General features: G+C 32.0%; 9 protein-coding genes across 9 annotated transcripts; 5 read left to right on the forward strand and 4 right to left on the reverse strand.

Annotated features, from left to right (window-relative positions):
* Window positions 1-168: 168 nt before the first annotated feature.
* On the forward strand, window positions 169-1,086 carry FG386_001641 (uncharacterized protein; the record flags this gene model as incomplete). Its single annotated transcript, XM_067341034.1, has 1 exon — window positions 169-1,086. The coding sequence occupies one exon, from the start codon at window positions 169-171 to the stop codon at window positions 1,084-1,086; it is 918 nt and encodes a 305-aa protein (XP_067198105.1).
* A 70-nt stretch (window positions 1,087-1,156) lies between these two features.
* Window positions 1,157-1,984, reverse strand: FG386_001642 (uncharacterized protein; the record flags this gene model as incomplete). The annotated part of the gene is made up of 1 exon (XM_067341035.1): window positions 1,157-1,984. The coding sequence occupies one exon, from the start codon at window positions 1,982-1,984 to the stop codon at window positions 1,157-1,159; it is 828 nt and encodes a 275-aa protein (XP_067198106.1).
* A 174-nt stretch (window positions 1,985-2,158) lies between these two features.
* FG386_001643 (uncharacterized protein) lies at window positions 2,159-2,845 on the reverse strand (the record flags this gene model as incomplete). Its single annotated transcript, XM_067341036.1, has 1 exon — window positions 2,159-2,845. One exon carries the CDS (start codon window positions 2,843-2,845, stop codon window positions 2,159-2,161), a length of 687 nt encoding a protein of 228 aa, XP_067198107.1.
* A 952-nt stretch (window positions 2,846-3,797) lies between these two features.
* Window positions 3,798-4,589, forward strand: FG386_001644 (uncharacterized protein; the record flags this gene model as incomplete). Its single annotated transcript, XM_067341037.1, has 1 exon — window positions 3,798-4,589. The coding sequence occupies one exon, from the start codon at window positions 3,798-3,800 to the stop codon at window positions 4,587-4,589; it is 792 nt and encodes a 263-aa protein (XP_067198108.1).
* A 356-nt stretch (window positions 4,590-4,945) lies between these two features.
* Window positions 4,946-5,752, forward strand: FG386_001645 (SWIB domain protein; the record flags this gene model as incomplete). Its single annotated transcript, XM_067341038.1, has 1 exon — window positions 4,946-5,752. The coding sequence occupies one exon, from the start codon at window positions 4,946-4,948 to the stop codon at window positions 5,750-5,752; it is 807 nt and encodes a 268-aa protein (XP_067198109.1).
* Window positions 5,753-5,860: 108 nt separating this feature from the next.
* Window positions 5,861-9,247, reverse strand: FG386_001647 (karyopherin beta; the record flags this gene model as incomplete). Its single annotated transcript, XM_067341040.1, has 1 exon — window positions 5,861-9,247. The coding sequence occupies one exon, from the start codon at window positions 9,245-9,247 to the stop codon at window positions 5,861-5,863; it is 3,387 nt and encodes a 1,128-aa protein (XP_067198111.1).
* A 406-nt stretch (window positions 9,248-9,653) lies between these two features.
* On the reverse strand, window positions 9,654-10,253 carry FG386_001648 (uncharacterized protein; the record flags this gene model as incomplete). The annotated part of the gene is made up of 1 exon (XM_067341041.1): window positions 9,654-10,253. One exon carries the CDS (start codon window positions 10,251-10,253, stop codon window positions 9,654-9,656), a length of 600 nt encoding a protein of 199 aa, XP_067198112.1.
* A 718-nt stretch (window positions 10,254-10,971) lies between these two features.
* FG386_001649 (cleft lip and palate family protein) lies at window positions 10,972-12,834 on the forward strand (the record flags this gene model as incomplete). The annotated part of the gene is made up of 1 exon (XM_067341042.1): window positions 10,972-12,834. One exon carries the CDS (start codon window positions 10,972-10,974, stop codon window positions 12,832-12,834), a length of 1,863 nt encoding a protein of 620 aa, XP_067198113.1.
* Window positions 12,835-12,977: 143 nt separating this feature from the next.
* On the forward strand, window positions 12,978-13,814 carry FG386_001650 (uncharacterized protein; the record flags this gene model as incomplete). The annotated part of the gene is made up of 1 exon (XM_067341043.1): window positions 12,978-13,814. One exon carries the CDS (start codon window positions 12,978-12,980, stop codon window positions 13,812-13,814), a length of 837 nt encoding a protein of 278 aa, XP_067198114.1.
* Window positions 13,815-13,931: the final 117 nt, after the last annotated feature.

Consider the following 13,931-nt stretch of genomic DNA (forward strand, 5'->3'; position numbering starts at 1 on the left):
AGAATACTGAAAGTATCATATTTTCTAAAATATGTTGTAGCATACGCAGATCTATACGTGCGGAGCTGTGTACATGGGAAATACGTATACTTGCGTCTATACATGTATTGTTGCGAAAATATCTCAAATTGTTTTCTCAAACAATATTACATTGTTTAGTCGTATATAATGTTTCAATTAAGATCTGGACTTCCAACTAGTAGAGGTATTTCTGGATTCAGCGCTAATTCAAATGTTCCTCGTAACAACCCTTCAGGAGCGATCCCTTCGCAGTACTCACAAAGGTCCGTTAATCCATTAATGTGTTGTGGCCCTCCGCAAATGAATAACAAACCTTTAAATCAAACGCCTCCAAGTAGAATGATTAGTGCTGCTGGATTGAATGTTCAATCAGTCAACCCTCCATCAAGACTAATAACTGGTGCAAATTTAACTCCTGCTTCAATTGTTGCCGCACCTGAAAGACAAGTTACGGAACCTCTCCAACATAAGCAGACATTCATTTATGGTGGTTCAGAGACTATGGAGCCTGAAGACTGTGGTTGGTTGGAACCTATAAGACTTAAAGTTCATGCTATGGAAGTGCAGCAATATATTAATCCAAGTAATCCTGATGCAACTCCACCGTTCATATACAATGTCGATCACTTAATGGAATGTGTAGAGATACCAGAGAATTGGGCACCCGAATCAATGACTGGAGTTGCAGCATTAACATTTGAAAATCTAAATAATAATCCCCCTGCAATCCAGCAGCCTCTACGATTGGAGTCAGATGGGTCGAAGAATGGTACAAACAACCCATACATACAACCTATCAAGTATCACATTGAAAGAATAAAGGATAAAGACATTGAGAATGTTCCTGAAGTTTGCACTAAGTTAGAACCCATAGTTTCAAATAAAGACGAAAAAACCGATACCAAGACTAATGGTTTTATTTCATCTCTATTCAACATAATTAGAAATGGAATTGGAGGTACTGAAAGCCAACTTCAAAAGGTTGATGAAGAACGTGAAGAGGTTGATGACAGTAAAGAAATAAATGAAGATTCCGAAGAGAAACAGAGTGATATTGAAGTATAAAATGTGTTATAATGTTATTATTGAAAATAATAATTTAAGAAAAACACGCTGTAAAATCATTTAAGTGAATTCAAATAAGTTTTTTAAAAATCAAAGCGATAATTATTGATATAGAGACAAAAATCAAAATGACCAAAGTTATCCTGCAGCAGAACGTAGTATTATTTTTACCAATTATTTCTTGAACTTTTCTGTTTAGATCAATTATTTCCCCTGTAGTAAATTCAGTTAAAGCTTTAATTTCTTCAATTTTGGAACTTTGTAATTTCGAACTTTGAGTAAGTTTGTTGGCTTTATCTGCAATCCTTTCAGCTGAATTTCCTAGTTCTCTAATCTCCAAGCTAAGTCTTGAATTTACTTCTATCCATTTGCCCATTTGTTTTTTCTCATCTAAACTGACATTTCTTATTTGGTTTGTTTTGGGATTTTTTCTAGAGAGAATTTCGTTTAAATTGACTGTTTTTATGTCTTCTGATTCAGGAGATATAACTAACCTTTTCAATCTTGATTTTACTATGTTAATGAACTCGCGTTCAAAGACGTCGATTTCACCTGACTTGTCAACATATTCATTTTTCGATTTGAATTTAAGTATATTTGTTAGTGTCCTTTGATTTAAACACCTTAAAGCCTCAATTTCACTTTCCATTTTTTGGATTTTTTCATCTATCCTTGCCTTTTCTATAAAAACATTCTTTAAAATTCCTGTCTCAAGATTATCAAGAATAAGACTCACAGCGTTATAGAGCTCAAATAGGTTTGTCTTATGGATTAAGTAATCATCATTGATTTTAGAACGCCCACTATCCTCCAAAACAGAAATACAATGCGATTCAATCTCTCTAACACGGATTAAGAGTTCATAAACGTCACTATTTCCTATTTGTTTCCATCCCATTGAAAAAATAAAATATACCTTTATAATAAGTACGATCAATGTATTTATCTCCAACTAGAATCACATAAAAATTCTCATGAAAAAAAAAGTTAAATAATTGAAATTATATTTAAACTTGATGATAATCGCGCAATTTAAGTTATACAAAACAATCACAAAGAAGAAACCTAAATATTATATTTCGAGCTTTTCAATGCTATATAAGTATTCATTTTGAGTGGCTTTAACCTCTTCAAGAGAATTAACACGTGTAGATGTGTTAGATGACGCCTCATTTTCATATTGGTGTAACTTTACTCTCCATTCTCTGTACAATTGATCAAATTCCCTTTTAGTTAATCTTGTATCGCACTCAGGCGTTCTAGGATCATCTTGAGATCTCGAATCAAATGGTACTTTGTTTATGTAGGTCTTATACTCTGGAAGACTTTTGCCTATTGCAATTTGTTTAAGCCTAGAAATCATCCTAGATGTTAGAGGTTCCTCTGCGGAACATATAGTCGAATGTTGCCTGGTAATATCCTTCTGAGTCACCTTATAATTAGAAAATCCACTTGGCGAAATTTTTTCAAGGAGAGTTGACATATCCGAGAGTGATGATGCTTTTTTACGATATGACTCATTTTCCTCAAATGAGTTGAAATTTCCGCGAGTTAAAGTGCAACCCATAAAATATTGTGTATGCGCACTATTTGTATTTCCTTGAAAGATTTCTCTTCTCTTATCGCACCTAAGCTCTAGTTTCGGAAAATGAGGGTGTACATCTTCAACTCTCACTAGTCCCTCAGGACCGTTATTAAATAGGAGCAAAAGCGGAATTGAATATACCCTCAAAGATAACGCAGAGTTGTCAAGTATCATCAATTAAAAATCCTGTTGTTTCTACGTATTTATCTTCGTTACACCTAGTTTGTCTTTGTTCTATTCTCGGGAAACCTTGAAGATGAGTAAGTTGGCGGTAAGTGAAGTTACTAACACCCTCTTGGTCGAAACAACTAACATTTAGAGAAATTGTGGGGTAAACACTAAAAATTTGAAAGTAAAAAAAGCATTGACTAGTATAAAACATATAAGTTGAGATCACAATCTTGAAAATATAAAGATATCATAGCAAACTCATAGAACCGTTATCTCGCCTCATATTGAATCATCTTCCTCGTTCTTTTCTTATAGAGAATCCTGCAACCACAAGTACGACACCTAACCGCTGCTCCATGAGTTAACAGACTCACGTCAACTCCACATTCTAAATAAAGTGAGAGTTAATTCACTTGATCAAACGGTGAGATTAATAGGAAACTTACCACCACAAATATACAAAACCGGTTGATCTAAATCTCTTCCTTGACCCTTCCCTGAATTGTCTACAGGGAAGGAGTTTCTTTCTATCCCATTCATTAAACAATATAATTAAATTACGAAATTCCTTTTATAACGTTGTAAATACCTAAAACTAAAAATAGGCAATGGCGCCCTTTTTGCAATCTAATGACAATTATGTGAACGAAAATGTTGAATATTATAGACTCGAAACTCCTATTCTATAATTGTGCGTTTAAAAAAGTTTTTTTAATGTTCGGTACCCCGGGTAAAATATAGGTTTGAGGACAAATTAGCTATGCCCGGTAAAGACATAACGTTTGGTATATTATAAGTATTTACATTAAGTAAAATAAGACGTGACATTTAAATATAACTAAGACCTGAATTATATCCAGGTATTGGTACCACTAACTTCTAAAATTACTTTAGCAACTCGACGCTGATAAGTTTATTTAGTTTAGGAACTTTTTTATATTTATCACTTTAAAAGATGGATTCCATTGAGGATTTTCAGCTCAAGCATGGGTCTCTTTTCGGTGGTGCAAGAAAAGGTTGTATATGTTTATCATTGAGGCTTTCGGTATTTATCCAGGGACTAATAAACATTTTTACTTCAATTTTACTTGTATACATTCTATTTTTCCTCCCATTTGAGCAATTTGGGATTGTTGATAATTCACAAATTCAACAGCAACTAGAACTACCGAAACAAACGGAATTAAATAAAATTACGTTCCCTTTGGTTAAATACCTTAGGAGACATATTCCACCGAAATATCTATTGTCAATCAAAACACTTGCTCTTGGTATAAGAGGGTCTCTGTTTGAAAGAAATTTCACATTGGTAACAATATCTTTATTTATATTTAGTTCTTTATTGTCAATATTTGGTGCTACTGGCAAGTCCCGTGGTCAAATCAAGCTATCAATTTTTTCTTTTATTGCATCCCAGATAATGTGTATACTGGCTATATTCTACGCACCAGCATTTGGAAAGTCGCATGGTCTTGGTTGTTTATCCTGTCATGTAATATTACTTGTTTCATTATCTTGCATTATATTCTTCACCATGTGGTACTCGCATTTGTTATATTCTCTATATAAGGTTTTCAGAGCAGGTGGTACAGGTGGTGAATATTTATCTTACAGGGAGATTATTGATCGCCGCAACTTCTTACGATGGAAGACGTGGAAGGAGAGGGAGCTTGAAAGAGGACCCTCTTACAATAAATCTTTTTCAAGGAGTTCTGAGAAAGACAGGCTTATTAAATCATCTCGTTGATTTTAGTTTGTATTATTGAGTTACACACCAACTTAAATAATGTTTAATTAATACTTTATTAGTTTAATGTTTAATCTACTTTCTTTTTTAATTTTCTTTCCTCGTTTTAACTCCTCAATGATCTATTTTCATGTTTGAAGTATTTACTTCGTTACATAATTCGTCCCAGAGTCTTAATGGGCGCATTTTAGAATGACCGGCGAATATTAACAAAAAACTCAGAGCTTTGTGGTTAATAAAATAGAAGAAACCAGTAGTAACATATACTAGTAAATATTAAATGATATTTTAATCTTTAATATTAGGTTTGAATTTCTTTATATTATACTTCGTTTGTATTACTATAGACTTCTATTATGATTGGGATATCTGAGAATGAGCCCATTTATTTAAATGAACAAATACTGCTTAGCAAACAATCAGAAGAGGAATTAGAGGGAAATAAAATAATTACTATTCAGAACAACTCTTGTATTAAGTCAATCAGTGAAGAAAAAAGTGAAATTAAAAATTTGAGAAAAGGAAAAAATAAAGATAAAATATACACAGTCAAAACAGTAATAGATAAGAATATTAGTACAAATTGGTACAACCAAAAGATACATCAAAAATTAACTCCTTCAAACGATTTTATTTTAAGGCAAATATCAAATATTTTAAACGGTTCAAATTTAAATACTTTAACTCTACGTAAATTGTATGGTATTCTTTCAATATGTTTTAATGCTAATCTGTCAAATATCGATATTCCAAACATCAGTCAAATAATCAAAGATCACTTCAGTATCCAGAAAAGCACTGAGGTATCACAAGAAACAAAAAAAGTTAAAAGATATAGGGAAAAAAAGAGAATATTAACTAAAACATTAGCAGAATTTATGGATGGAAACGAAAATGCTTCCCTCAAAGCATGTGCAATAAAAATAAAGCAATATTGTGAAGAAAACCACCTTATTCATCCAAGTAACGCAAAATTATTTACTCTAGATATGAATTTACAAGAAATATTCCCTGGGAGAGATTCAATTAGTAGACAAGTCAACGAAATCCTAGCGGCACTCAGAATGTCAAACGCGGAAATTGACGCCGAACAAAACCCTGACAGCGAATCCTTCCAAAATATTCACTCTTTATCAGGTACCGACGTGAAATTTAAGTCTTAGATAATTGAGAATCATAGACAATTTAAACAGTTACATAATCTAAAAAAAGAATTATAGATGCAATTAAAACAGTAGACTAGCAGTTTTTGTTAATCTTAAACAATTGAATTATTGACACAATTTTAAAAGTTTGTCAGTTTGCCTCTTTGAAAGCTTCGTTGCAAAGTTTTGAAGGTTACTGGGTCCTGTCTGTGCAATCAGTAACTTTATTTTATTGTTTAGTGTATCATTTGACATTGAGGTACCATAAATATCGATAAATATACCCAATATTCTCGGGAAGTTTTCTAGATTCGGGCCCAATATATGTGTATTCTTAGATTCTACTAAATTCATTAATGTTGTATGTGAGTTTTGAGCTTCATCAGTGTCGTATTTCATAGGCAATAAAGAAAGCCATAAATTTACAATTTCATGTATGTTGCTTATAGAATTTTGGTGATATGCAATTATATTTCCAAGTACGTTTGTACAGTTGTCCTTTGCAAGATTAAACGACTTTCCCTTAATTTTACTTTGAAGCCTCAATATTAATACTTGAAGTGCATCATTTAGTATGCTTGAAAAAGAGTCAAGCTTGGCTGCCTGAGAAAGAGAATACGCACAGTTTTGCTGAATACTTGCTATAGGATCATTAATACCTTCCAGTACATGTCTTATCCAAGGGACACAATGCTGGTATGCCATTGGACATAGATATTGAAAAATGTCTGCAGACAGGTGGAATCCCAAAATTCTGTCCTCCACATTGTTATGAACTTTCACAATATGTTGTGAGACAAGTTGTATAGTAACGTTTCCTACTTTATCCCAATAAATACTGGGATAATACTTCATTAATACTCCCAAAATACCCAAAATATTTAGCCTAAGTTCTTGTTCTTGTTCCTTTTCTTCTTCAATACAACGTCGGTCATCATCATCATCATCATCTTGCTTCGTTTGAATGTCAATTCCCTCCAATTTTGATTTTTCATCAAGTTTGTTCCTTCTAATGAAGCTCTGTTGAAGCATATCGAAACATCTCGACGCAATCGTGCCAACTTGCTCATCACTAAGCACGTTACTTCCGAATGAATTGAGGCATTCCTGGACTCCATTTATAACTATTACTTGACTGTCAATAGTACCGCTTTTGCATTCCTCATCTAAGACTGACAGGAAAAGAGTAATTAATTCACTCATAATCTGTGAGAACTGTGTCCTAATGTTATTATCCCTTTCAGCTAATTCTCTCATTATTTTAAGGAGTCCACTTAGAACTTCATACGACTTCTCTTTTATTTCATCTGATAATGAAAATCTTATAAGTGGGTGGATTACTTTAATTGTATTTGCAATATATTCATGATAATTAGAACCAAGGACATCAATAAATGTAATTAATATATCTAGAGAGGATTCCATATCTAATACTAACGATGTTCTCATACCTATGAAATCACGTGCAGATAGCATACCAAAAGTACTACCTTCATTCTTTTCAACATCTATCTCTGAATTAGATCCACTTGAATTCAAAATTTGTGCAGTTAAAGTATCCTCTCTTGTCTCTAAAATTGTAAATATTCCCGGTAATAAATGTGGCAAATAAGGAACAAAGTCCTGCTTCATAATGCGACACATTCTCTGTAAAGCTTCTTGTAAATATTCCTTCAATGGATCATCCCCTTTCAAGCCTGTTCCTAAAAGCTGCAAAAACACCATCATAACCTCTTGGGCATCATTCTTAAAAATATTATACTCAATTGAAAATCCTATTATAGTTAAACACTCGATACACTTCCCTTTTAAAGTCCTAAGTTGTGGTGATGCCTCACTCATTGTCTTTTTGAGATAAGGAACTATTGTAGAGTAGTACGGAGCAAAATCATTTTCAATTACGCCAGCAATAACAGCCAGCATTGTAATACATTGTTCCCTAACTATTCTTGGAGGTTGAGGTTGTTTATTAAGTATTCCCAATAATTTTTCCATTAAGGGACGAACATAGGGTTGTAGATCCTCCGAAGTGACTTCTTCAGTAAAATTAATAAGTGCAGAGAGAGCATGTGAAGAAACTTTACTAACTGGGTCATCAATTGTTAGAATAAGCTGCGGAATGACCGAGGAGTGAAATGCCTCTTGGATAAATGGCGAGTGATCAAGTGAAATTTGTCCTATAGTTTGACAACATGCAAAACGCACACGGGGGAATTGATCCTGTAGAAAGCCAAGTACTCTTGAAACAATTTGACCGATTCTATCTTGGTAATTGTCATCATCTTCTGGTATATACTCTATTGTTTGAGCAATTGCCATTATAGCAGCATATCTATATTTCCATGGATGTGCAGCGGTTTCTTGCATGTACATAGTTACGAAGTGATAGAATATAGGGATGAATGAATCTGGATCTAATGCTCTTGCAAGTCTATCAATTCCTTCTTCACCTATTGGATAAAGACTATCCTCGTCGTCTATCTCCGATTCGAGATCATTCTCCTCCTGTTCAATGGTTACTTCTGTCCAATTAGGGTCATCTTCAAACTCGAGCATGAAACTAAGTAATGTTGATATCATATCGTTTACAAATGACGGATGTTTGGTACACATCATAGGTCGAGTCTCCACAATACATAACAAGCATTCAATAGCCGCCTGTCTTACGTCGGTAGATAATTGTGTGTTTTTTGCAATATTTAATATCTGAGGGAAGAAGACAGAAAAATGTTGTTTATAAAATGCAGGATCTGATTCAGATATTGTTGTCAAACGATACAAAACATCAAGTACCAATGTATGCTGTGCTGATATCAACTTTTGAAGCGTTTCCAGTATCATCGGAACTAATGGGACCAAAGGTGCCCAATTCTTTTTATCATTCGACTCGACGATCGAAGAAATAAGTCCAATAGCTTCAAATCTTATTTCTACGTCAGGAAATTGCAAGGCAGTATTAATAGTAGAAATAATACTATCCCTATGTGAAGAAATTACGTCATCAAGTACAGGCATTATTTCACCAACGATTCTAAAAGCATGTCGTGCCGGTATTGTCACAGATTCGGGTGCGCTTCCAGAACCCCCAAAATTTTGTAAATTTGTTATTAGCCTAAATAAAAACGGGAGTAGATCTGGCCATTTACCAGAAGGGAACAATTCCATTGCAACAAGAGACACAGTATCGCTAAGATTCATTGATACAACATTAACCTGTTCTGTTTCCAAACATTTTAAAAGAGTGCTAAGACATATGGATTGATTCTCGGATGTTATTTTATTCCAGGTACAGTTATCTGGAGTCAAGACAAATTCCCTGAAAACATTTCTCAGGGAAATAGCAGCTTGTACTCGAAACTGGGAATTTGGTTGTTGCTGTAGAATGCCCAATGTCAACTGTAGAAATGTATTGGGATCCGACTGTTTTAAATTGTTAAACTGATTTTCTGATTCCTGTCTAATGGAACTGTCAGAAGAAGAAAAACCTTCATAAAGCTTGCATAAGGTATCCATTTTATAAAAATAGGTAATTTTCTATTAACATAAATAGAACATACAGATTTTTAAAAAGAGACAGAAATACAAATAAAATGTCTTCTCGACGTCTGAAATATTCGGCACGTATTTAGAAACCAATGAAAACTCATATACCTTCCAGTTAATTGCCTAGTAGGCAGTGCTGTAACCAATAGGGAGAAAAAGGAATGATAAATTAAAAGGTTATATCTTCGTTTGGCTATTAAGCATTACAGTATACGCGCATATAAAATGTATAAAAGGGGAAAAACGAGCGCAACAAAAAGTACATTAAAATATGGAATTAAATGTCAAATATGAATTAAGAGACGCCGTATTTTCCTGCTTGGAAGCGCCTAATTGATAAAACTTTAGTATTTGAAAGAATTAACATTTGAACTGTCTATTTAAGTAGGTTATTATCGATCACTATTTTAGAGTTTATGAAATCTAGATTAGGATCTGCAAAGTGATCTTCTATATCAACTATCTTTAGATAATTAAGTGATTTTACCTGTTTTTCTAGTTCGGTTTTCAGTGAATCTTGATTTTCGAATGAATGACCTACATCTTTCTTTTTATTCATGAGCTTTACAAGTAGAATTTTGTCAGTTTGTACATTAAGACCCTTCCAGGTAACTAATATTGGATTCTGAAAGCTTGAAAGTAGCTCCTCAGAAAGGTTGTTAGACAGTCTGAGTAAGTGACTTTCATCTGCTTCCCCTTCACCAATTCCGAAGTAGTAATATCCGACAATCCCGATTTTAATCTCGGAGTATATCCTGTTTTTGATATTGCAATATTCTTGAATGTAATCCATTCCTAAAGTGATATATTCCGACAACTTTGGACTGTGTGAAAGAGGAAAGGAATCTATGATAACTAGTTTTTCATTTTCACCATTCAAATATCCGACAAGTACACCGTCAACAATGTTGTCAGGATACTTCATTGAATGCATCAGCATTTTTATGCAAGATATATTACTAAACTCTACATTCATTTTGAAATTAATTAAATAAAAGGAATGAAATATATTTGCGGGAGAAAGTTATTCGCTAATAAATGCGAGCAATCGGATGATTTAGCTTTCTGCTCGGAAAAATTCATGAATACCTAGAAATTAGCAGTTCGGTCAAGCATTTAGTTCATACTCTTAAACACAATAACATATTTATGTTTTTACACACAAAACGATTACACATAACTTCTCAAAAAAAAATACCCGAAAAAAAAAAGCCTCGAATTTAATATATTCAAACATTCACAAATAAATAATAACATTAATTTCTTTGTTGTAGAGTTAATATTATAATTTTACTATCATATACAATTTTGTTTAATAATTTACATTTATATTGTTTTGTGAAACTTTTACATTACAACTGGAGCAACTCACCCCTTTTTAATTTGAAAAATAAAACAATAGTACACTTTATTAATTTAATCTTAAATAAGTTTTATAAAATAAAGTTTAATTTGATGCAAAATTCATATAGTAGTCGAAAGTTACTTGATTAACAAGGAAAGTTAAATTTAAGTAATATAATATATAAATTAGTCTAAAAATAGGCTATAAAAAAATTTTTCAAACATTTTAAAGTTTTTAAAATAAGATTAGACCTTAAAGTCAACATTGAATTTTATATTATTAAGTCTGCAAGGCGTCTTTAGTGCGGCATTGAATTACCTCAAATTAACTGCAGGTCTTGTTTGTTAAAATGCCAACTCTACAGGATAACAGGCCGTTAGAGAACCAAGGAGATGAAACTCGGAACACTTGGGCTTCTGGTATTATAGGAACAATATTTAGGGTTATAATATTTCAGATTTTAATAAACTATTTTATTGGTGGAAGAAAAACAACATTAGATAAAAGCAATGGAAAAGCAAATAACCCATTAAATAATTATTTTAAACCAGGGGATATTTATGATTTATATGCACATTTAGTTTTTGGAACTGAAGAAACGGTTAAAAATATTTCATTTGAATATATTTACAAATCCGCAATTTTTATTGACGACTATGATATAAATATAGGTTCCATTTTAGAGGTTTGGAAAATTAATGATTTGATATATAATAATTCAAACTTAGAAATTTCAAAAAATGTATCAGTAAGAATTCCTAATAATATTTTTGAATATAATTTTGAAAACAAAGATAATGAAAACAATAAATTAAGTGCATTTTTGATGGTGTCTCTTGTTGGTAAAGATAAATCCAACTTTGTCCCAATGAATTATGTCGAGTTGATCAAGGTAATGAATAAACTCAGTGATGAAGATAGCCTTGTAAGTTTATTGGACCAAACAGAAAATAAAACAGAGGATAATTCAAGTAGAAAGCAATATAAATATTGGAAGGACACGATAAATATCCGCGTAATATTTGACACTCAAGAATATGATATTTCTCAATCAAATGTTCCACCAGTTTCATACATGAAATATAATGTTGTAGAAAATATTTATTTACCAATTGTATATCCTTCAGATTTTTGGTGTATTGAAGCAAACTTAAAAATATTAGATGATTTTTCAAAGGGAAAGAATTTTAATCTATCACTCACATTTGACACTTTTTCATTATTCAAATACACAGTTCAAAGACAAATGATGGATACATGGGAACTTCAAAGTCGTTATGGATTTGGTCAAAGCCAGAAAGACATAATGATGATAAAGAGAATATTATTTGAAGCAAACAGATACTACTTAATATTTAGTTTGATATTTTTCATTCTTCATTCTTCATTTCAAATGCTTGCATTTAAAAACGATATAAGTTTTTGGAACAACAATGATTCTATGTATGGGATTAGTGGTCTTTCTATATTATCTTCTTTTATTTCTGAAGTTGTTATTGGGCTTTATTTATTTGATTCGAATGAGACAAGTTGGATTTTGCTTATTGAAATATTCATAGGAATAGCAATTTCTGCATGGAAACTGTGGAAAACAAAAATATTTACTTTTTCAAAAGAATTTCCATTCGTTCATTTGAAGAGTGAAAAGAGTTTTAGTAATGATTCTAAAGAAAAAGTAAAATGTGATCAGGAAGCTCTCACGAGACATTATGATTCAATCGCAATTAAATATATGTCAATTTTTCTCCTTCCATGTGTAGCTGGATATGCCATATACTCTTTGATATATTTTAAATTCAAGAGCTGGTATTCATTTATTATTTCAACGTTGGCAGGTACTGTTTATACTTTTGGGTTTATAATGATGACTCCTCAACTTTATATAAACTACAAACTTAAGTCTGTTGATCATCTACCTTGGAGGTTCTTAATATACAAAGCTTTAAATACATTTATTGATGATATATTTTCTTTTATTATTGATATGCCATGGATGCATAGAATGGCGTGTTTTAGAGATGATATAATATTTATAATATACATTTATCAAAGATGGATATATCGTACAGATAAAAATAGGACTGCATTTCAAGATCAAGGTGTAAGAAAAGAAAACGATAACGACAAAGAAGTTAAAAATAAGGATCGCGAAGATAATTTGAAATTAGGGGAGCTAAGAAACAGAAAAATTAGGAAACAATTAACTAATTAGTTTTTTTCCTTCTTCATAATTATAGTTAATTCTCGAAACAAATTATTTTTATTTTCCGCCTATATAGCTGCGCGTATTTAAACATTTTTTTCAACAGAGTTTACTTAATAACAGGCGTGTATTTATGTATATAAGGGTAATTTATGCAAGATAAACCTTTATTTTGGAATATATCGTATTTTTTAGACATAGTAAATATTGCCACCGCAGTTTCATGGTTTTTTGCATACTTAACATTACTAATTAAAATTAGACGTAACAATAATGTAATAGGTTTGTCTCTACAAACGCTCGTAATTCTTGTGATCGCCGAGTGTAATCATGTAATGATTACATTGGCACTCTCATTTTATTTTGGAGCAACTCTTGGAATAGATTTCTATTTATGTGACTGCACTACGGCGATACTGTCAGTTACGACACTTATATGCATATTGAAGAACTACTCAGAGCTTTACGAGAGAGAGAGAGATAATTTTGGGGCTAATATTGCAAATTATGCACTTCGTTTATTATCAATAAGCGAATATAAAACCGTTTCAAAAAAATGTGAACATGAATATTTTAATCCACTTGCAGTAAAATATTGTTGGTTATCAATATATTTAGTGAATATATTCATTAGTATTGCCATATTTGCATTCAGAAAATCGAATTTGCCAACATTTATATCTTTCTGGGAGTCATATATGGATGGGTTGTCCTCTATTGCTCTTTTACCACAACTGCACATGTTCTTTAATAAAAGGCCACGAAAAGTTCCACCAATACTGATACAATTTGTGTCATTTATTCTTCTCGCAAGACTTTTAATGTTATTGTATTGGTTGTTATACCCACTTTTCAGAGAAGTGGTATTTCCTGGAAGAGTGCTACATATTTTATCTGAGTTGATGAATGTTTTATTCCTTATAAACTTTGTTTTTTATAACATTAAATCTAGAATAATTAATCAAAAACATGCGTCACTACCAATGTAACAAACAATAACTCAATTGCATCAAATCAAATAAGGTTTAGAAATATATAGTTCTTCAGAAAAAATACAATTAGAGTAAGAATAAACTGCACAATTTCCTAATGAAATATAACTAATG

Source organism: Cryptosporidium ryanae (genome assembly GCF_009792415.1).
Source record: "Cryptosporidium ryanae isolate 45019 chromosome Unknown contig_26, whole genome shotgun sequence".
In the NCBI taxonomy this organism is placed as follows: Eukaryota; Apicomplexa; class Conoidasida; order Eucoccidiorida; family Cryptosporidiidae; genus Cryptosporidium; species Cryptosporidium ryanae.